The sequence below is a fragment of the Agelaius tricolor genome, unplaced genomic scaffold (genome assembly GCF_023055355.1).
Source record: "Agelaius tricolor isolate 1412-34295 unplaced genomic scaffold, bAgeTri1.0.p SCAF_23, whole genome shotgun sequence".
NCBI lineage: Eukaryota > Metazoa > Chordata > Aves > Passeriformes > Icteridae > Agelaius > Agelaius tricolor.
The window spans coordinates 6,602,078-6,623,628 of NW_027269283.1; the positions used below are offsets into that span (position 1 = coordinate 6,602,078).

General features: G+C 64.2%; 3 protein-coding genes across 3 annotated transcripts; 1 reads left to right on the top strand and 2 right to left on the bottom strand.

Moving 5' to 3' along the window:
- Positions 1-388: 388 nt before the first annotated feature.
- SCRT2 (scratch family transcriptional repressor 2) lies at positions 389-5,711 on the bottom strand. Its single transcript, XM_071446714.1, has 2 exons — positions 5,265-5,711; positions 389-3,124 (listed from the first exon to the last, which is right to left on the bottom strand). The coding sequence occupies exons 1-2, from the start codon at positions 5,386-5,388 to the stop codon at positions 2,418-2,420; spliced, it is 831 nt and encodes a 276-aa protein (XP_071302815.1). The 5' UTR covers positions 5,389-5,711; the 3' UTR covers positions 389-2,417.
- Positions 5,712-8,970: 3,259 nt separating this feature from the next.
- On the bottom strand, positions 8,971-11,861 carry SLC52A3 (solute carrier family 52 member 3). The gene is made up of 4 exons (XM_071446693.1): positions 11,815-11,861; positions 9,870-10,940; positions 9,509-9,632; positions 8,971-9,389 (listed from the first exon to the last, which is right to left on the bottom strand). The coding sequence occupies exons 2-4, from the start codon at positions 10,895-10,897 to the stop codon at positions 9,177-9,179; spliced, it is 1,365 nt and encodes a 454-aa protein (XP_071302794.1). The 5' UTR covers positions 10,898-10,940; positions 11,815-11,861; the 3' UTR covers positions 8,971-9,176.
- A 6,174-nt stretch (positions 11,862-18,035) lies between these two features.
- On the top strand, positions 18,036-19,880 carry FAM110A (family with sequence similarity 110 member A). The gene has a single exon (XM_071446706.1). It carries the CDS (start codon positions 18,168-18,170, stop codon positions 19,167-19,169), a length of 1,002 nt encoding a protein of 333 aa, XP_071302807.1. The 5' UTR covers positions 18,036-18,167; the 3' UTR covers positions 19,170-19,880.
- The last annotated feature ends 1,671 nt before the right edge of the window (positions 19,881-21,551 follow it).

Below are 21,551 nucleotides of genomic sequence, written 5' to 3' on the forward strand. Positions count from 1 at the left end.
GTGTGAGCGTTACCGGCGCCCTTGCCGGGCTGCCCGCCGGGCTCTGCGCCGCTGCCGGGATTTCACACGGGATTTACTTCCAGGTCAGCGCCCAGCCGCGCTCGCTGCCCCCGGCGCTCTCAGCAGCAGGGTGGCACCGCAACCCCTCCTTGTCACAGCAGGGGCTGTCTGGCTGCTGCCCACTGGCTGAGGGGCTGGAATGCCCAGGGTGCCTCAGCCACCCGCTCCCAGCGGGCTGCCAGGACATCACCCCTCCATTTGGGGCAGTTCTCTCCAGGATGCTCCAGCCCAGGAGTGGGCATGGGCACAGGGCACCGTGGGATGGGCAGGGTGGCGGCTCGCCTGCCACCACCCGCCACCGCCGACACAAATCCCCCAAGACACATGGTTAGTGGCAGAAATCCCTTTTATATCCCTGAATTGCATTACAAGTAATACTGCGGGTGGCCGGATCTCAGTAGACTTGTCATACTGGGGCTGGCGAGTACAAAACCTGGCAGAAAAAATCTATCATGCACGGAAAATTATTGCTGTAGTATCTGCTATTTACAGGAGAGAGGGGCAGCAGCGCAGTGCTCCAAGCCTGCCGGCCTCAGGACACCGTGCTCCGCGGAACGGCGCCGGCATCGCGGGGAAAACCCGGCGGGGTGCCTGCGTGGCCAGGGCGATGCTCATCCCCTCTGTGGGGTGCGGATGTGTGGTCACCGTGCCATGGCAGTGAGGACCATGACAGGGACATCCCCACTCAACCCGTGACCAACACAGGCACCGAGGCAGCGGGAGGAAGACGGTGCAAGAGAGGAAGACGGCGCAGGAAGACGGTGTGGGGGTGCGCGAGTGCGGCCCCGCGGGGCGCCGGGCTGAGTCCCCAAGTGTTGGGGACCGGCACAGGGTGATGGGGCTGTGGCAACTCGCGGCCCGAGGTAGGAAGCGGAGGCGTGGGGTCGGGCCCCGCTCCGGAATGCCGTGCGCGGAGCTTGCTCCGGGGCCGGTGCGGGGGCGCTCCGCCGGGAGGTTGCATAGAGTGGCTGGTTTGTCCCCGCTGGGCTGGCGCGGGGCACGGAGCAAAGCAGGAGCCCGTGGAAGCAAGGAAGACAAAAGAGAAGGGCTTTGCCTTTGTGGGAGGCTTGCAGGACATGCAGCCTGGGCTGCCGGGCCAGCTCGTGCCCTCCTGCCTCCGTGCCCGCCACGCAGTCCGCTCTGGGGTCCTGTCCCCGTCTGTGTCACCGTGGCTGTGTCCTGGGCACGGCAGTTCTGCTGCAGCTCTGCCACCTCCTGCGAGCCAGCGCTGGCATGGCCCGGCCAGTCTTGACAAATAAATAGTGAAAAGCATAAGTTATAAATAATATAAATAAGAACATTTAAATAGACTCACCCAAACTTTACAGCTACTCTGACCCCCTCCTCCTGAGTGCAGGTGGGGGGCAATGGCGAGGGAGCCGGGAGCCGGCTGGAGAAGGGGCTGGGGATACATGGGGGGGTGGTTGGGGGTTTGGGTACTACCTGCCCCAGGGCTGGGTCTCCAGCCCAGCTGCCAGCCCAGCCCTTTGTGTGGTGAGGGGAGCTGCACCTGCCTGGGGGGGCTATTCCCCATCACCGAGGCAGGGGCCAGTTGTGCCCGGCCAAGCTGGGAGCTGGGAGCCAACGGAGGTCGTGTCCTGTGGATCTCTGCTGGAAGCCCCTGGCTCCTCCCTTGGCTCTTCCCCTGACTCCAGGGGTGTGGATCTGCAGTGCCAGGGTGAACGCTGTGCCACAGGGCAGAGGGGCAGCCGGGTGCCCTGTGTGATGGGCTGCAGGGACCCGAGGCTTCAAGGATGACTGGCAGCCCTGCCCTCTGTCAGCCTCAGTGGCCATCAGTCCTGCCAAGCTGGCAGTAACACCAGCCCGTGGTCTCATCAAGATTAGGGTCAAGGGGAGGGTTTGCTCCTAGCGGGGAGCAGAAAAGTGTCTTTTCTCCCCCGGGGTCCCCCGGGAAGAGAAGCAGCAGCTCTAAATAAATAATAGTAATAAATTAAATAAATAGAGGTGAAAGTCACAAGCTAGGGGAGGAAAGTCTCTCCTGGGCCAGGAAGAGGTCCCCAGGTGAGTCCCCCGCAGAGAGACCTGCCTGGCTGCGGGGGGGCTCTGGGACCCAGGGGAAAGGAGCTGGGTCCCACCGTGGGGGGGACCCCCTTCCCAGGGAGCAGATGGGGAGTGAGTCTGTGGGGATGTGTCCTCCAGTCTGAGCACAGCAACAAACCAGCTGGCTGCAGCTGTGGAGTGCTGGCACAGGGACTGGGACCAGGATGGGATGGGGATGGGGACAGGATGGGATGTATAGGGGAATAGGGATGGGCATGGGATGAGATGGGGACGGGGATGGGGGTTGGATAGAAGGATGGGGTTGGGAAAGGGGATGTGCCACAGGGCTCGGGGGGCTAGTTCCCTATTGCACAGCTGTGTTCGGAGCCCTTGAAGCAAGCGGACTCATAGTGCTTGTTGAGGTACGACTTGAGGGCGAAGGTCTTCTCGCACTGCTTGCACTTGTAGTGCTTGAAGGCGGAGTGGGTCTGCATGTGGGCGCGCAGGTTGGAGCGGTCGGCGAAGGCTTTCCCGCAGTGGGAGCAGCCGAAGGGCTTCTCCCCGGTGTGGGAGCGCATGTGGCCCTGCAGCAGCCAGGGCCGGCTGAAGGCTTTGCCGCACACGTCGCACTTGTGCTTGAGGTTGTGGGTGAGGACGTGCATGGCCAGGGCGGGCATGGAGACGTACGCCTTGCCGCAGGTGGGGCATTTCCTCGCCATCTTGCTGTCCAGGCTGCGGTGGGTCTGCTTGTGCCGGCTCAGGTTGGAGGAGGTGGCGTAGGTCTTGCCGCACTCGGGGCAGGAGTGGCGGTGGCTGCCACGGCGCTGGCTCTCGCTGCGCCGGCGCGAGCGCCCGTCCGTGATGAAGAAGGCATCCATGGAATAGCTGTCTGTCACTGCCGCCTCCCCGTTGAAGTAGCGGGCGGAAAAGCTGGACTGGGGGCTCTCGGGATCGCTGTACTCCTCGTGGCCGGGTGCGTAGGCCGGGTCTGGTGGCGGTGGTGGCAGGCCTTGCTTCTTGTCAGTGTCATAGCCGGCTGGCGCCAGGCAGTGCTGGAGGTACCCTGTGGGGACAACACAGTGGGGTCATTGTCCCTCCAGAGCCGCCACACCAGGGACAGGAAAAAGCCACAAGCTAAAATTTCCCATAGAAGGTGCAGAATCAGGGTTGTCACCCTTAAATTAGCTCCTGTCCCAGCTGAGCCACTGAGTACCAGAGCTGCATTGTCCTGCCCTGGCTCCTGTCTGCATCTGTCAGCAGGACGGGTCCCATCCCGCAGGGCTGCCTGAGATGGGAACTGGGGATGGAGCTGTGGAACGTCCAGCTGCGCCTGCCCCGCAGCCCCCAGGGGCTATTAGCTGCCAGACAGCTGTCGGTGCCGGGAGCTCATTGTTCACCGGGGCCGTGCCGGTAATGAGCTACGCTCTGTGGGCAGCCGGGATGAGGGGGATGAGGCTGCTCCAGGTTTCCCTTCCTCAGCAAAGGGGCTAGAAAAGACCCCCACCTCTCTGCTGTCCCCAAAGGGCCTATTCCCTGGAGATGGGACAGCACCAGAAGGGCAGCAGCACCGGGTCCCTGGCCTCCTGCCAAATTGAGCAACCCACAGCCCGCCAGATGTGGAGCCAGACTCAGGTACCACTCCACTGGCGTCACACACATGTGACATTGGTGCAAGTCAGCTCATGACTTGCTCTGTATATGGGTCTCCCAACCTGTGTCAGAGCCGGCACTGCGTTGGCATCCCAGTCCCTCTGTGCTGTCACACAAAGGTCACAGCAGGAGCAGCAGTGCAGCCCTCTTCCCATGAGGCCAGCAATCCTGGGGATGTACTGGCACCCCATGACCCCCAAACTGGTCCCAGCAATCCCCTGCCTTGTGTACACTGGTCCTTGCAAGCTGCTTCAGAGGCCTCATCCCCACTGATAATGACAGAGGGGCTATCGGGGGCCTGGGGTCAGTGCACAGCTGGGCTGACCCATGTACACCGTGGGGCAGCAGGGACATCCCACCACAGCTGCAGCTGAGCATCCCCTAAATCCACACAGCCTCTGGCAGCACCCACGGACGCCTTGGCAAGCAAGTGCTGCCGTTTGTCCCGTGGTGGCCAGGGGTGTCTATTGTGGGGAGGGGGCTGTGGGGCAGGGGCAGAGCCGGGCCCCCCCGTCCCCCGCGCCGTGCTGACAGCGCGGGCTGTGCAGAAAGCGCTCTGCTCAGCAATTTCTCACGCTGCCTCCGAGCATGCAGCAAGGTTATTTCCAGGAGAGCAGCGTCGGCAGCTTCTGCCCAGCTGCAGCACATCCCTCCCCCACCAGCTCCTGCTTGATAGGGGGGAGCAGAGGACCCCCAGACCAGACAGGCTTCGTACCCCAGTCGCTGGCAGGGAATGCCCACCAAGGGCTGGGGGGCACTAGAAAAGAGGGCACAAGCACCGCAGCAGCTCGATGTTAGCTTGTGCATGGATCAGGCCCATTCCCGCATCCTGCTCCGTTTCCCAACCCACGAGCAGCCAGGACTCCCCATCCTATGCAACAGAGCCCCCGACCCACGGCCAGCCCCTCTTTCTGGGCAGGTGCCTGGGCTGCCCCGTTGTGGAGCTGTGCCAAGCCCGGGGAACTCCGAGCCCACCCCAGTGTTCCCCCGCAGGAGGACGGGATTCCAAGGACCACGGGCACCCCAAGTCCAGCCTTTTGCATCTCTCCCGCTGCCGGGGTACCCCCTAGTCTCCCCCCCCGCTCCCCGTGCCCCGGACGGCGCCGGCTCCCCCCGCGCTCCCAGGGGGGCTCGGGGCACCGCTGCGAACAATGAAACCCTCCGGCACGGCGAGGCTGCCGCCCCCCGCCGCCCCCCGCCGCCCCCGCAGACCGGTTGCTCCTTTACCCCCCCAACTTGCCGTGGGAAGGAGCCCACCTCGGTGTCCCACGGGCGGGGGGCACTCGGGGCTGCCCACGGGGCTGACGCTGTCACGCAGGGGATGTTTCCCCAAGGACCAACTTCGGCAGCGGCCGGTGGCCCGGAGCCGGGGACAAGACGACAGCGAGGGATGACACACCCCACCCCGCACCCCTCGCCCGCCGCGGGACACAACGCGGGGACCCCCTCCCCGTCCTGCCCCGCGTCCCCCCGTGTCTCCCTCCCGGTGCCCCGCCGGGCGCACAGACAATAGAGGCGGGGGGGCCCCTCCGGACCCCCGGCCCCGCACTCACCATCGCCGGCGGCGGGGCCGGGCAGCGTGTAGGGGGGCTCCAGGGGGGCGTAGGGGGGCGCAGGGGCCCCGGCGGCCGGGAACGCCTCCGCTTTCAGCTTCTTCACCAGGAAGGAGCGGGGCATGGCGGGGCCGGGCAGCGCTGGACACCTCCGGTACCGGCACCGCCACCGGCCCCGGCCCCCGCACCGGCCCCGGCCCCCCCGGCCCCGGCGCTCGGCCCCGGCGGTGCGCACGGAGAGGCGCGGGGAGGCGAGTGCGAGGGGCGGGGAGGCGGCAGGGCGGCGAGGAGGAGGAGGAGGAGGAGGAGGAGGAGGAGGAAGAGAAGGAGGTGGGGAAGAGGGGGAGGAGGAGGAGGAAGGCAGGCGGTCGTGGGGGGGAGGGGGCCGCTTCGCCCGGCCGCGCCCGGAGCCCCCCCAGAGCCCCCCGAGCCTCCGGTAGCGCGGGGTGCCCCGGGCATCACGACACTGTGGGGTCCCTGGTCCCTCCCCCTGGTTCCTCCCCCCACCCCGGCCACGGACAATGAGGACACAGGGGGACGGGGGGGGGGAGACGGGAGGGGGGGGGCACATGCCTCTGCCTCCCACCGCCTTTGTCTCCCTGCCGCCAGTCCCCGGGGCCAGGGAAGGACGGGTCTGCCGGGCGGGAGTCCTCATCTCCATCCCTGTCCCCATCCCTGTCCCCTGCCCCATTGCTGTCCCCTGTCCCTTGTCTTGTCTCCATCCCTGTTCCCGTTCCTGCTTCTTGTCCCTTTCTCCTTTCCTTGTCCTTGCTCCCTGTTCCTATCCCTGTTCCCGGTTCTCATTCCCATCCATCTTCCCTGTTCTCATCTCTGTCCACAGACCCTTTCCACTGATCCCTTTCTCTTTCCCTTCTCCTTCCCCTGTATCTTTTTCTCTGTCCTCAACCCTTTCCCCTCTTCCCTGCTCTCATCTCTGTCCCATCTCTGTCCCACCTCTCTCTTGTCCCCATCCCTGCTTGCTGTTCCCATCCCTCTTTTCCCACCTTCTCTCCCCTTCCCATGTCCCTGTCCCACTCCCAGTCCCCAGGAAGCACCGTGACCTTCGGAGCCACAACAATAGCAGGCTCGTGGCAGTTCATTGTTCCCGGCCAGAGCCCCCACTCTTGCTCCCCCCTCGTCTCACTGGAGCCCCCACTCGCACTCCCCCTCCTCTCTGCGCTCCGCTGCAGGCAGCTGCTGCTCCGGGGCTGCCTCTCCTGCAGTGGTGCCATCTGAAGGCCGGACTTGTGCCATCTGAGGGCCAGTGGGTGACACGGGGACCTGGCTGGCAGCTGGCTGTGCTCTCCCTGAGCCTTGTGCAATGCCCAGAGTGTTGCAGCACTTAATAAGGACGGTCCCTCTGCTGTCACCCCAGGCAGAGCGCTGGCATGGCTGGCACGGGCAGCCCTGGGCACACTAGCTCCTTTGGCCAGGGATGTGGCACTGGGTCTGGGGATCAAAAGCAGCATCCCCACGGGCAGCACCATGGGCCAGCCTGTTCACAGCCATGTCTGCTCCTTCTGTTGTGCCTAGACCCACATCTGGAGTCTGCATCACAGTGCCCCTGCTCACTGCTTTGTGTGGTACTCCACAGCCCAGGGCATCCCACAGCATCCCACAGGATCCTATAGCCCAGGGCATCTCACAGCCCACATCCTAGAGCATCCCACAGACCACAGCATCCCACAGCATCTGATATCCCACAGTATCCTACAGCATCTGACAGCATTCCACAGCTAAGTGCATCCCATAGCTCACAGCATCCCCCATCCCACAGCATCCCATATCCACAGCACTCCACATCCTACAGGATCCCAGGGCTGCTCCCCATGTGGGCTGGGGTCTCTCCACTTGCTCCCGCAGCCCTTGGCCAGGGACTGCCGGCAGCACCACGAGTCCCATCTGTCCCTGCAGCGCTGCCCTGACGTCAGGGCTCTGCCAAGTTCAAGGTCACCTCTCCCGCAGGGCTGCGGCCCCGAGGGGACATCGCCTGCCGGGCTGCTTGCGGCATCCCCCGCACACACACCGGGCTCCCGGCCTCTCTCTGCTCCCTGATTTATTTATCCGTGCGTGTGCCTGCTCTCTCCTGGAAGGCACGCTTGCAGAACGGGCATTACTTACGCCCTAGTTGGGCCTGCCTGCCCGCTGCCCGCTGCCCGCCCGCCCACTGCCTGCTGCCTGCCTGCCCGCTGCCCTGGGATTTTGTCTCTCTCTAGGCTGCGGTGTAATAAGGGAGGTAATTAAGTGTAAAAGGCAGGAGGAGGGAGGGCTGGGAGGGGGGAGCAGCCCCGGCTCCTTTCGGAGGCAGGGGACTGCGATAATGTATGGTAATAACCGCAGCCAGCCCTGCCGAGCTGATAGCGCTGACGGCAGCGCCTGGGCCCCCCCAAACCTGCCCCCGCCACTGTGGGGAGGGGGAGCAGCGCCAGAAGAAAGGCTCAGCCTTCCTCCACCGGGTTTGTGCCTTCCTGAGCAGCTGTATGGAAATAATTCCCATCGGAGGCAATTGTTTCCCCGGCAAGAGGGAGGGGGCTGCGGGGGTACTGTGGGTGAGGGGTTTTAGGGGCTCTCAAGGGCAGGATCATCCTCTTGGGGGGCAGAAGGAGAGAGGTCAGGTCCCTACTCCAGCTCCCAGTCTACCCACAAGGGACAAATTCTGCTACTGGAATGAGACAAGCTGCCCCATGGTGCCCCCACGCCTCCCACTGGTCCTCAGCACCCCCATCCTCCTTGGATCCTGGACACAGGCTCTGGGGTCAGCCAGGATCTGCCCGAGGATGCCCACTAGTGCCAGGAGGCAGAGCCCCCCCTCCTGCCCTCTCTGCTGCCTCAGCTGCAGGACCCCGCCAGTGCCAGCCTGGGGGGCTGCTGGCCATTAGGAATTCCAGTCTCGTTCTTCCCAGAGGCGTCCGGGTCGCAGCCGGAGCCCCGAAGTGGCTCCAATCCGTGCTGTGGTGCTGCCGCCGGCGCAGGGAGCAGATGCCAGACAAAGGGCCGGGGACAAAGGCCCGGCTGCCTCGTGCCCCAGGGAAGGGGCGCAGGCGCGTGCAGGGCACGGGTGCTGTCCCATCCCGGGGCTGCGCTGCCCTGACCTCCTGTGCCTGCCATGTCCCAGTGTCCACCCCCACAGCTGGGGCACAGCTAGGTACCAGGTGGGCCAGCCCTGGCACTGGTGCTGTGCCACCTCTGCCATGGGCACTCTGCCTGCACTGCTCTGGTGCAAGGCTCTGCTGCAGCCCCTCTCCAGCTCTGCCCACCTCAAGGTGCAGCAGGGCTGAAATGGGGTGCAGGGGGGCACAGGGCTATAGGGATGGGACCACAAAGCAGAGGGTGGCAAATATCACACATGTCACTCCAGTCCCACTGTGCCTCAGTTTCCCCAGCTGCTATTGGTGTTGTGAATGCTCCGTGTTCCCCCACCATCCCCCTCCTCATGACCGCCTTTGTCCCCAGTCCCCCCAGCTGGCTGCAAACCCCCTGTCTGGGGGCAGCTGCCACAGCACAGGGCCAGGAACGCCACCAGTGCAGCTGGGGCTGTGCCCACCCACAGAGTCCGGGGGGCTTTAGGGCACGATGCCAAACGGTGCCAGACCCCCCAGAGGATGGGACTGGGCATGGCCCCAGTTGAGAGGTACCCAGGTGGGGGGCACTGGCACAGACAGCCCCCTCAGCATGGGGGGTACAGGCAGCAGGGAGGCAGAGGGCTGAATAAAATAAAACACCTTCTATTGTTTTCACAGGATTGGAACACCCCGTGTCCCAGCTGGGGACAAAGCCCTGGAGATGCTGCGCCCTGGCAGAGTCCATCAGGGAGCTGTGTCCTGGTCCCAGCGCTGCTTCCCAGCCAGCCAGCCTCGCTGGTTCTGGGAGTTCATGCTGGCAAGAGCAGCGGTCTTGGGGTGTCCACCCCACTCATGCTGGGCACTGCAGGCTGCAGTAGTCAGCAGATTTGAAAAGACTATAGACGTTGACAAGGGGGAACATGAGCAGTGCCCCCAGGAGGGAGCCCAGCTGCTCCAGCACCCCGTACCACACCAGCGCGCTGCGGCTGCGGCTCCGCAGGATCACCCCGGCCATCACCTTCATGTAGGAGAGCGTCCCGGTGAACAGCACCCAGGAGAGGACCTGGTGGCACAGGTGGAAAAGTGGTCAGGGCCAGGGGTTTCCCATTGTGGGGACACCGTGGTGAGGTCAGGTCTGGGTGTGGCGTCAAAGACCTCCCTGAGAGGGACACCGTGACTTACGATGATGACATCGCCCCACTGGGACTGCTGGAGGAGCGGGCAGGGACTCATCACTGCAATGGCCATGTTGTAGGCACCAAAGCCTGTCCCTGCCATAGTGAGGAGGACCATCAAGGTCAGGGACCTGCAAGGGACATGGGAGCGTCACTGGAGAGCACTACCTTTCCCTGGTGAGCAGCACAGACACGCAGCACATTCCAGCTCCTTGCTGACTCCATCCTCCTTTCCTGGGGTGTCTGTGCTGCCAGGGCATGGGCACACCACAGGCCCTCTCCCACCCAGTGTCTACATCCCCAACCCTTGCAGAGTAGGGGCCACTTCTGGGGCAGAAGCCCCTGGTGTGCACCCTGCTGCAACTCACCTGCTGGGCAGGAACATGGCCACGATGCAGGCCAGGGGGTTGGCCATGGAGCTGAGCGTGGCTGCCAGGTGGTAGGTGGTGTGTCCATAGGGCAGGCAGGAGTAGGACTGCACAGACGGCAGGACCCCGTTTGTCAGGGCGCTCACCCAGGCAATGAGGAGGTAGATGAGGGTGAGCTGGGTTAGGGAGTAGGAGACCTTCTGTGGCCGGATGTCCACAGGTCCCTTGGGATCCTTTGGGCATGAGCAGCCCCTGCTCAGGTGCGAGTCAGCTCCCTCATCAAGGATCTGGTCAAATGAGTTCAGCACAATGTTGCTGGGAAAGAGGTGCTGCTGAGAGAGCTCCCACACCTTGGGCTGCCGGGTGAGGAAGAAGAAGGCCAGCAAGCAGGTCAACATCATTGCAGTCATGAGCAGGAAAAAGATGAGGGTGGAGAAGTTGGGTGGGAGGTAGCGGGTCTCCAGATGGAAGATGGTGCTCTCCACAGTCTCATTGCCAGTAGTGATGTTGACTTCGTAGCTGACATTGGTGCAGCTGGAGACACCAGAGCCCTGGCCCAGGGCAATGAGAGATGGGATCAGCCCACTTAGGCCTTCACCTATGAAGAAGGTGTTCGTGTACTGGGGCTGCAGCTGCATCATGAAGGGCAGGAAGGTGACAGATGAGGTGCAGTCCACCAGGGCCAGGAAGAAGGTAAGGATTAGGAAGGGGATGCTGTGGGATGTTCCGGCAATGAGGGACGTGTGGTTCCAGAGGAAAGCCAGGAGCAAGCAGGCCATGACACCCACGGACACAATCACATAGATAACAGCCACCTCCTTCAGCAAGCCAGGCCGAAAGCGATTCATGAGGGTGACGAAGAGCGGTCCCACGTTGGCCATCTGGATGATGATGGTGATGTAGGAGGGGAGGTACCACTGCTCCGGCAGCACCGTCACCAGCAGTGGCACCTCCACCCACAGCCCGTTGATGGCCACCCAGGAGCCCATGCCAAAGGCACAGGCCAGAAGGTGGGTGAGCAGTGCCATGGCTCAGGGCTGGGTGCCTGGGCCTGCGAGTGATGCTGCTGTGCTGTGGGGAGAGACTTTGATTAGTAGTGAGGAGAGATCTGACCCTTCCAGATCCTGGCCCTGTCCTCCCTCCTGCTGCTGGTGTTGGCAGAACAGCTTCCCTCTACGTGCCATGGGGGTGTGGGGTGCACAGCCCAGCCCAGCCCCCTTTGCCCTCTGCAGGCCCTGTGGACCCCTCTGCCCCCTTGAAGTGATGACACGGTGTCCTCCTGCCCTGGGTGTGGATCCTGATGAGCTTCACCTGGTCTCATCCCCGAGGGCTGGGGCTTGGCAGCACCAGGTGCCGTACCCACGAGGGCATTGAACCTGTGCCAGCTCACGTAGCAGCTCCGGGCCGCCTGCAAAGGCTCAGCACAGCCGGGTGCAGGGGGAAGGGGGCTCTCACCTGGGGGCTGAGGGGCCTGGGCAGCTGCTCTGCTGGGAATGGACGCCTCGTACCTCCCACTGCATCTGCAGGGCAGGACGACACAGGGCCCGTCCCCTTCCAGTCAGGACCCGCTCGATTCCGACACGCTCCGGTGGCCGCGGGCGACAGGCCCAGCAGCCCAACCTGCAGCCCAGCCTCTGCTCGTACCGATCAGCTGAGTCAGCCGGGCTCCGCACACATCCCTTGCCCGCTCCCATCCCGCTCCTGGGAGGAACTCTCACGTCCCGTGTCCCTACGCTCCGTGCCCCCCCGGTCCCGCGGAGCCGTCTCCAGCCCTGCCCCGGGGCGCTGAGGCCGCCAGAGGAAACTCACGGGGCTGAGCCAGGCGGGAGCCACGACCCAGCCATGGCCCCGGCCCCGCGGGAGGCAGCGGGGCTGCGGCAGGAGCCAGGAAGGAAACGGGCTCCGGTCGGACCGGTCCCTCGGCAATGTCCCAAGGGAAACTCACTGCGCTCTGGGGAACCGGCAGCACCACGCGGGCGGCAGCCAGTCCCGGCTGCCCGAGCAGTGACGTGAGGCGGGCGCGTCACCACCTCCGGATGCGGACCGGTGACAGCCTGGCCCTGCTCTGCTCGTCGTCTTGGTCCCGGCTGGCAGAGTCCCCAGCTCAGGGGGGTTATTATTCTTGGCGGTGTCCTGGACTTTGTCCTTGTCCCCGCCTGAACTGCGTCCCACCTATCACAGACTCTTCTTGCAGGTGCAAGTGTCGCCCGATGACGGTTCCTGTCCCCATCAGGATCTGTGCGGGGTCACGGGGTTGGCATGGGGCGCTGGGGAACCTCCGAATGTGGCAGTTGTCCCACCTCGGGACACTGCGGGGACCAAGCCGCGAGCCAGCGGATGAGCCATTTGCACCGGTCGGGAGGTGACACGGGTGAGGACACGGACCCCTGGTCACCCCCAGCAGCCATCCCCCCTCTCCCAGCCCAGACCCACCGCCCCAGGATGCCTCATGGCGGCTCTTCCCCCAGCACCCACCGGGTGTCGCTGGGAGAGCGGGCTGCAGCCCTGCCAAACCCGGGGCTGCCTTCTCCCGTCTGCTTCCCCGCCTGCTTCCCTGCCCTACCTCTGCAGTGCCCGTACCTGTTCCTGTCCCTCCGGGGGACCGCAGTTTGCTCCTCCAGCCTGCCCTGCGCCTGTGGGAGCACCCATGGCAGCCAGGACCGTTGGGTGTAGTGGGGACAAGTCCCCGGGGCTGCCGGGGCACTGGGTGACAGTGCGGGGGGGATGGTCACAGTTTGAGGTGCTGCTGCGATTTAATGCCAGCAGGCAGCTCAGACCCTCTCAGCTGCTCACTCACACACACACCCCCGGTGGGATGGGGTACAAAATGGGGAAAGAAAAAAAGGTAAAATGGACTAAACTGACGGATCAGCTTAATAGGAAAAGCAAGGATGTCCTATAGTCTGGGGTATCCTGGGGTGGTGGGGGGGAAGGGGGAGTGTCAGAGCTGTCCCATCCACGTCCCCTCCCAATTTCTATGTCCCCCCAGCGCTCTTACTCACTGGTGGGGCAGCGGGAGGAGCAGAGAAGTCCTCGGGGCTCTGTGTGCACGGCTCAGCCAAGATCAGACACTCCTAGGTCATCAGCACTGCTTTCAGCACAACTCCAAAACAGTCCCGCCCTGGCTCCTATGGGCAAAATGACCTCTATCCCAGTCAAACCAGTACAGGACTCCAGGGAACCTGGAAGGTGAGGAACAGGTGCAACGTACTGGGGAAACCAGGCGCAGGGAGCTTGGGGTGGGCGCGGGGCAGCTGAGGTCATGGTGTGTCCATGGGTATGGGGACAGGGAGGGGACGGCAATTGTCCTGTGTTTAATTTGTCGGCACAAAGAGGCGGCTCAGCCGGCAGTGAGACCCTTCCCAAGGGCCAATGGCTACAGGGCAGAGGCAGTGGGACCCCCGTGTTGCCCCTTCATGCTCCTCACCCAAATGCACCCGACGCGTGCTGCCCGCCCTGCCTGTGCCTTCTCCGCCCCCTGCCCGCCCCGCAGCTGAACTCCCGGCCCCGGGCCCCTCGCCCCTCCGCAGCCCCGGCAGATGCGAGCCAAGGCCCCGGAGCAGATGGCAACATTTGGTAGCCGAGTGGTCCCTGCCGGCGGGACTTTGCTGGGCTGTGATGACCATCCCTCCAGGAAGCCCCCTCCTCACCCAGCCAGGGCTGGGGAGCCCATCCCAACTGTAATGCCAGGGGGTGCAGAGGGGATTCCAGGCTGGGCACACTGCTCATGCCATGGGGGTGACAGGGTGGCATGGAAAGATCAGCAGCCAGGAAAGCAGGGGTCTGTCCTTGAGCTCAGCCCTAGTGAGACCCATCCCCTAATATCTTCTTCCATGTGTGAGGAGTGGGGATGGTCTGCCTGGGCAGAGGGTGGCCGCTGCTCCATTGCTGGGGGACAAGGGGACCCCCTCACTGCAGGGACTGCTGGCCACCCTATTTGAGAGGGTATGACCCCCAGACTTGGGGACCTGCTGGCGGCTCTCAGCCTAGACCCTGGCAGCCCCAGCCCTATTTGCATTCCATTTCCATGTGAAAGGAGCAGGTCAAGTTGAAAGTGGAAAGGCTGGTGGGGGGCAGCAGGGAAGGGGCCGCTGCCGGAGGTGAGACCCCAACAAAAGGGCCGGATCCCCAGGGCCCAGTGCTTGCCTGGCCATGGGCTGCGGCCACGGCCCCACGGCAGCCGCCATCTGCGGGTCTGTGCCGCCGCCACCACCGGCCAGACAAAGGCCTCGTGCCCAGCATGTCCCCATCTGTCACCTCCCTGGCTCCCGGATCCCTGAGCGCAGACCGAGTGTGAGCATCCGGGTGCAGGCAGCATCATTCCCTCTGCCCACAGGGAATGGGGCGATGCTGGGTGCAGCCGGTGCCTCCCCATTCTGTCCCCATGTCCCTTCTGGAGCACCTCTGTAGATCTCTTGCTGGGGAAACTGAGTCAGGAGCAGGTGGTGGCTTATCCTGGGTCTGGGCACAGCAACGGGCTGGAATAAAACACTGAGAGCTAACACTCAAGATGAAGGGGCTGGAGACCTCTCAGCTCTGGGGGTGCCTCTGCATGGGGGTGTCCACACTGCCGAGCCCCAGCTCTGCGGCTTGGCAGGTATTGCCAGGCACCCGTAGCTGCCTCCACCCAGCACTTCCAGGGGGAATTTGGCTGCTGAGTGTGTTTTCTGCTTGTTTGCAGCTTAATTTAGCATCCAGGAGGTCCTGGCAGTGGCACGAGGGTGTCTGTAGAAGGTGAGAGCAAAGGCACTGCCAGCGCCTCGTTGTCCCTGTGCTCACAAACACAGTCCACGTGTTCCTGGGGCAGTGGTGGGGAAGCTGCACCGGGTGCTAAGGGAACATTCCTGCAGGAGGCTGCCCTCCCAGGGCATGTCCCGGGATGCTCCCGGGGAGGGCGAGGCTTGGGGCGCTGCCTGGATCCAACGCCCCGCTCCAACGGGCCAGACGTGCCCGAGCAGCTCCTGCACCTCCTGCCTGCGCCTCGGCACCCGTGGGGGGACGCAGCCTGCGGGCTCTGCCCTCGCCCACCAACTGGGATTTTCTAGCTGAGCCCGTTGTGCGAATCTGGGCTCAGGGCAGCCCTCTGGCTCCCAGACTGTGTGCTTTCCTTGGCCCTCCTCTCTCCACCAGCTCCTTGTCTTGCCCCAGGAGCTGTTTGAACAATGCAGGGCTGTAACTGAGCTCCACAACATGAGCCAAATGCTCGTTCCCTCTGTGCAGAGCTGAACGGAGATGCCTGGACCATGGGGCAGGAGCCACCCTGCCTGGGCTGGGTTCAGGCCAGCAGGTCCAGGTGGCTGCAGGCTTGGTGACCATGTTCCAGTCTGTCACCTCTCCTGCTATCCAGTTTATTTTCCTATGTTTTGGAGTTTATTGCTGCTGGGTGAATGGGGAAACAAGATGAGATTTCCAAATGAGAGTAGGCCCTGCCAACTGCCCATACCAGTGATATGAGGGAATCTGGGAGCCCACAGCAAGGATGGGAATTTCCCCTGTATCCCTGAAGCCCTAACCCAGCACCAGCACCCTCTGCCCACAGCGAGCAGTGACATCCAGAAGCATTTTGGATTTGTCACTGTGCGCACCCCAGGCCGTGTGTGCATCCAGGCTGCCCAGCTGGCACCGCGGGCTGAACCGGCACCTGGGACGTCACCGGGCACCGGCGCGCTGCGTGACGCAGCCTGGCACGGAGGAGGAATGCCCTGTGCTTTCCATCCCATGGGAGCGCTGATTTGCCTCGGAGGGCGTCCTCGCCCGGCGCTGACTCAGCGGCAGCAGAACCGCTCCAGCACCCTCCAGCCGCCATCAACGGGGAGACGGGGAGGACAGGGAGCAGGGGAGGGTGGGGACAGCAGGACACCATCGGGACACCCTCGGAAAGACAGCACGGAGAAGAAGGGTGGCAGCTGATCCGGCCGACGAGGCTCCCACGCTGCAGGGCCAATCCAGGTGGGTGGCAGAGGTGGCGCTGGTCCCGTGCTGGTCCAGTGCCAGTGGAGTGGGGCTGGGTGAGCTGGTGAAGGGGTCACAACCGTGTGCCTCTGGAGCAGCTCCTCCAGGCTGGAGGTGACCTGGTGTGCCATGTGAGCCTGGCTGGACTGCCCACCTCAGGAGGGAGAGGAGCTGGGGCCACACTGGGCAATTCCCAGAGCTCAGATCCCCACATTCCAGCTGGGTTTGGGGTAGGGGATTATGTTCCCAAGTTTTTGGGGCTGTTTGGAGGGCGGCTCCACTCTCTCCGTTTTGCTCAGTGCAGCCCAGCTTGGTGTGGCCATGCCAGAGCAGTGGCTCAGCTCTGCAGGAATGTGGAACAGCAGGTTGTGCCCGGCCGGGCTGTCCATGCTGGGGAGGGGTCCCCAAGCTGGCCACTGGTGGCTGTGCTGGGGCTCCTGCGTCCTTGTCCCTGGATTTCGCAGCCATCTCCTCTGTGGCTTGGCTGAGCCTCTGGTACAAAGCTGAGCGTCTGGTACAAGCCTGACATGGGGACGTTTTCCCACTTTGCCTTGCCTGGGGGACACTTTTGCACCCCTGTGCTGAACCGGGGAGCCCTCCCTGTGCTGGGCACAGGTACAAGGGCAGTGAAGCCCCTGGCCATTGGCACAGGGCTGGGCAGCACTGGACCCGAGGGGTTGGGCAGAGGGGTGCAGAAAGCTGCCCTGGGGAGGAGGCGGGAGGATCTGTGCCGGTGCTGGGACCGTTCCCAGCTGTCACCACGCCTGGCCGCCCCCCTGCAGACATTTTCCAGGTCAGGAGGCAGCATGTGCCCCCAGGCAGGGGATGAGGACGGGGAGAGGGGCAGCCAGCCTCCCCCATGGCCACTCGTCTGTCACAGCGTGTCAGGGGGATGCACTGTGTGCAATCTGGATCCTGCTGGGGTCCACATTCTGGGGAATCTGGCACCCATGGGCTGGTAGGGGCTGCAGACATGGCTCAGCTCTGGCTCAGCCACGGCTCGGCGGGGCTGTGGGTACCAGGGCTGGCTCCTGCCCCTGGGACAGGCTCTGGGCTGCTCCCAGGAAGTTTGTGCACGCAGGTGAGCGGGTGACGGTGGCAGCTGCCGGCTCGGGGCTGCCACGGGAGCGAGTGAGGCCACAGCACACCGGCCCTGCCCTGCCCACCTCTGCACCCGGTGAGTGCTGGGGCTTGCTGTCACATCCTCGGGCTCATCAGTGCCCCAAATCGGGACCCTCAGGGGGAATCTCAGAGCAGCTTGGTAAAGGGGTTGGGGTGGGGAAGGGTGTCTGACCCGCATATACTCCTGTGTGCCCTGCGGCTGCTGAGCCCCTCTGGGTATTGGGGCTACTCTGGGGGTGTCCACCTCTGGTCAGGGGGCTGCAGAAGGGTGTAGGGTTTGGGTGCCCTCCCCCCCTTTTCGCTGTGGGCGGGCTGGTGCCTCTGCGCGACCGTTGTGGCGGCTGCGCTTGTTGGGGTTGGCAGGGACCCAAGGACACGGGTGCGCAGGGCCTCACGCTGCCCCGAGAACGCCGGGGAAGCACGAGTGGAAACCCCCGTGTACTCCACTTACTTTCCAAGGAGCTCCAGGATGAGAGCAGAGAGCTTGGGAGCAGCCCCGGAGTTTGCGAGAGCTGAGGGAACAGCAGAGGGAGCGGAGCACGGAATCCACCAGCCCGGCAGGGTGGTGGGTGATGGAACCCTGGACATGGGGGATGCACGCCTGGGAGCAGGCAATGCACGCCTGGGCATGGGTGATGCAAGGATGTAGATGAGGCACCCCTGGGAGCAATCAGGGCTCCTCTGGGAGTGGGCGATGCTCGCCTGGTGAAGGAAATGCCCCCCTGGATGTGGGCAGTGCACCCCTGAGCACGGACGAGGGGCACATGCAATGCTCCTCTTGATGCGGGCGATGCACCCCCGGAACCTGCGCTTGGGCAGAGCATCAGTGAGGGGTGCTCGGCTCTCTCCGCCCCCGCTCTCTCCCCAGGGCGCCCCTCGCCGGGACCAGGGCGCCCTCCCCGGCGGCGCCATTGGCCCCGGTGCGGTTTGAAGCAGGCGTGCGGCGCGGATTGGCCGGGGCATTGTCGGGGAGGCTCGGCGGCGGCGGAGGCGTGGTGACCGCCTTCAAATAGGCAGCCCGGAGCCGGGGGCGCAGCGAGTGCGGTACCGCACAGCCGGGGCTGCCTTTGTCTGCCGTGGGGCCGGGGCGCGGGCAGGGGCAGCATCGCCGCCGCTCTCACTCCGGCCCCGCTCTCACTCCGGCCCCTTTCCGCAGCCGACGGCACCTGAGCCCCTCGCTGCCCGTGGCGGCCGCTCAGCCGTGTCCCGGTGCCGGCACGGAGGATGCCCGTCGAGGCGCTGCAAGCCGGTGACACCATGAAGGGGGTGACGGTGACGGCGCCTTTCACCTCGGCCATGCCCGTCCGTATCCTCCGCAAAGGGCCCGCGTATTTCCGCCGGCACGCCGAGCCGGGGGCCGGGAAACCCAGCGCGGTGGAGAGGCTGGAGGCCGACAAGGCCAAGTACGTGAAGAGCCAGAAGGTCGTCAGCACCAAGCAGGAGCCGGTGAAGCCACTGCTGCTCAAGCAGCCTCTCTTCACCCCCGGGGTGCGCCGGGCTGTGCTCACCCCCAGCCGCAGGGCACCCCCGGGGCCACGCCGCGCCGATGCTGCCAGCCCGAAGACCTCCCTTGACCTGGAGATCCTCAACAACCTCATCAACCTCTGTGACAGCCCCTTCCCTAAGGCGGAGAGCCCGCTGGGCAGGGAGTGCAGGTGGCGGGCGGAAGCGCCAGCGGTGGAGGGGGCTCTCAAGCCACCGGAGAGCCCGGCCACCCCCAAGCCCCCCGGCAATGTGGCCGTGCGGAGGGTGGACGTCCGTCCCTGTGGAGCTCCGCGGAGCCCAGTGACACCGCTGCCTGCATCCCCCATCCCAGGTGGGCTGCCTCTGACCCCGTCCCGGAGCTCACCCGCCCGCCCGGAGAGCGCCCGCCGGCAGCCGCTGCTGCACCGCTCCAAGTCGGACCTGAGCGATCGGCTCTCGCGGGCCACCGCCGACCTGGAGCGCTTCTTCAACTACTGCGGCCTTGACCCCGAGGAGATGCAGGACATGGGGGCCGAGCGCTTCGCCCGCGCCAGCTCTGACATCGTGTCCCTCAAGTTCCACAGCGTGAGCACGGCCAGCTCGGAGGGCGGCCGCTCGCCGCCCAGCGCCGCCACGCCGGAGGGGCGGCCGGCCGAGCGTGTGCCCTACGGCATCTCCATCATCGAGCGCAACGCCCGCGTCATCAAGTGGCTCTACGGGCTGCGCCAGGCCAGGGAGCCCCAGCAGGTCTCCGATGTGTAGCAGTGCCGTGGTGGGCACCGGGGATGGGTCGCCCATAAGTGGGCAGTGCTGGATGGGGACAAAGCGCTGGCTGTGCCCTGGGAGGAGCAGGGACCTCTTGGTGGTGACAGGACCCTTGAACTCAGCCCTGCTGTGCCACAGCATCGCTGGCCTGATGTGGCCAGGGATCCATGGTCAGACCCCTGTGCCCAGCACTGGAGACCCAGGTTCCCCAAGCTCATGGGAAGGCAGAGGAGAGGACACGTGTCCCTGGGTGTGTGGCTGGTCCTCAACACCCACAGGGCCTCAAGTGTGGCTGCCCTGCCTGTACTGCTGGCAGCTCCTGCCTGTCCTGCTCCTCACCAGCATCCCAGGGTGGGGTGCAAGGGGCTGGGTCCCCCTGCACAGAGCAGGGACACTGCACCTGTGAAGGAGCTGCCCCTTGCAGCCTCCATGGAAGGGGTCCCACTGTCTGGGGTGGCCACATCCTGGTGGTCCCATCTTATTGCTGAAGAAAAGCCTGGTGCTTTGAGGGGTGAGGGGGAAACCTGACCCCTGCTTCAGGCTGCCCAGGGCTGTGTGTCTGTGTGAGTGTCTGCAGGTGCCTGTGTTCCCCTTCCCGGCTGCCAGTAGGCAAGAAGCCCCCACCATGCTGGGCCTGGTATTTATGAAGACAACAGTTCCTCTTTTCTACTCTTTTCCCTATGTTTGATCTGTAAATAATAATAATTATTATAATGCAGCCAGTTTTATTAAATACCTGTGTTTTGGAGGCTGTGTGTTGTCTCTTGAGGTGATGGATTTTGGGATGGGAGCTGAGGGGATGGGTGCTGGGAGGGAGTCACGGGTTCCATGCTGCAGCGTGCCAGCGCGGGGCCCGGCGGGCACGGCAGGGCGGCGGTTGGGTCTGGCAGGTCCCGGCAGAGCCCCAGCTGCTGGGATTCCCCTCTGTGCCGTGCACCCTCCCCTGCCTCCTTCCCTCCCTGCTGCAAAGCTTGGCCAGGTCCCGGCTCTCCAAGAACTGGAGATGGGGGCGGCAATAGCAGAGAGCTCCCAGGTGGGCTGGGATGAAAGCGGGAGCAGGGAGCGCTTTGAAGATGAAAAGCGCCCGTGCTTCTCCCAGGGCAGCCTCACATGGCACCACAGCTCTCCTGCACCTGTGCCCTGCAGTCACCGTGCTCCTGATGTCCCGTGCAGCCAGGTGTCTGCTGGGGAAGGTGACATCAAAGCCAGCAGCGAGCACCTGCACCCAGGGACTCAACCTGGAGCTGGGCCTGCTGCTGCCTTCCTTCAGTGGCAGCCCCCCAGCAGCTGCAGGCCAGGGCAGCACCATGGGCCCCTTGACTGGGGCTTCCATCCAGTGCTTGGGGTCCCCAAAAAAGCTGTCATAAAGAAGAATTTACCACCCCAGCCTGATTTCTGTGCTATTGTGTGTCCACACAGATCCCCTGCTTAGGGTGCAGGATCCACGTGACTCCTGCTGGGTTATTGTCAGGTCCAGCTGCTGGGAACGTGGAGGGCAGGATGTGGTGTCAGGACGTGGTGACAGGACACGAGGATGGCATCTGGCTGTGAGTCAGGCTGATGAAGTGCTCTGGGGAGGACACGCACACCCAGGGGATCCTTAATGATGGCACGTGGGGCACTGGGTGCCTCCTCAGGGAAAACACCCCGGAAACCAGAGGGTGACAGGGACCCTTGGCAATTGCCTGGGGACAGGCTTAGCCCTTGGGGAAATCTCTGAGGGAACCAGATCCTCACTGGTGGCTGGGACCGGCTGTGCTGCTGGATTCCTCAGTGTGGTGTGTCCCAGGGCTTGGTCTAAATTTGTTGCTATTGCTAAGGAGAAGGGGGGGGGGCCCACCAGTCCCCAGCCAGGCAAGGGCTGAGCAGCCATATGTCCCTCAGGTGCTGCCAGTCCTTGGTGTGGCTCTGGTGTCCCATGCCCTGCATGAATGGGACCTGACATGGCCATCCAAAGCCCTGTGTGCTCACGTGTGCATGCAGGATGTCTGTGTGTCCATGTGCCACACGTGTTTGTGAGCAGTATTTCGATGTGCACACACAGATGCACACACAGCAGCCTCGTTCCCGAACCAGGAGTCTCCATCTGACCCCCACCCATGGGACTGCCAGCATGAAACCCTGGCACAGACACGTTCAGACACACGTGTCCCCCCCCAGAATGCCCTCCCCCCATTGCATGTCCCCACTGGGGACAGCAGGACAGCCCCACTCTCCCTATCGCTTTCCCTGGCAGCTGCTTCCCGGTGGCTCCGGTTTCATGGGGAGCACAGCTGAGGCCATCAGTTATTTGCAGGGAGGAGGGACAGCCGGGGAAACGTCCATCATCCTCACCCTGTGTGCTGAGATTCCCCATGGGTGCCCCAGGAGCAGGCAGGA

What these genes read in the sequence shown, in the direction of transcription:
- SLC52A3 (XM_071446693.1), bottom strand. Translation starts at nt 10,897, where the DNA reads ATGGCACTGCTCACCCACCTTCTGGCCTGTGCCTTTGGCATGGGCTCC. An exon ending in GCCATGTTCCTGCCCAGCAG is followed by an intron (nt 9,633 to 9,869) that starts GTGAGTTGCAGC and finishes TGTCCCTTGCAG; the next exon opens with GTCCCTGACCTTGATGGTCC. An exon ending in AGTGGGGCGATGTCATCATC is followed by an intron (nt 9,390 to 9,508) that starts GTAAGTCACGGT and finishes CTGTGCCACCAG; the next exon opens with GTCCTCTCCTGGGTGCTGTT.
- SCRT2 (XM_071446714.1), bottom strand. Translation starts at nt 5,388, where the DNA reads ATGCCCCGCTCCTTCCTGGTGAAGAAGCTGAAAGCGGAGGCGTTCCCG. An exon ending in CGGCCCCGCCGCCGGCGATG is followed by an intron (nt 3,125 to 5,264) that starts GTGAGTGCGGGG and finishes TTGTCCCCACAG; the next exon opens with GGTACCTCCAGCACTGCCTG.
- FAM110A (XM_071446706.1), top strand. Translation starts at nt 18,168, where the DNA reads ATGCCCGTCGAGGCGCTGCAAGCCGGTGACACCATGAAGGGGGTGACG.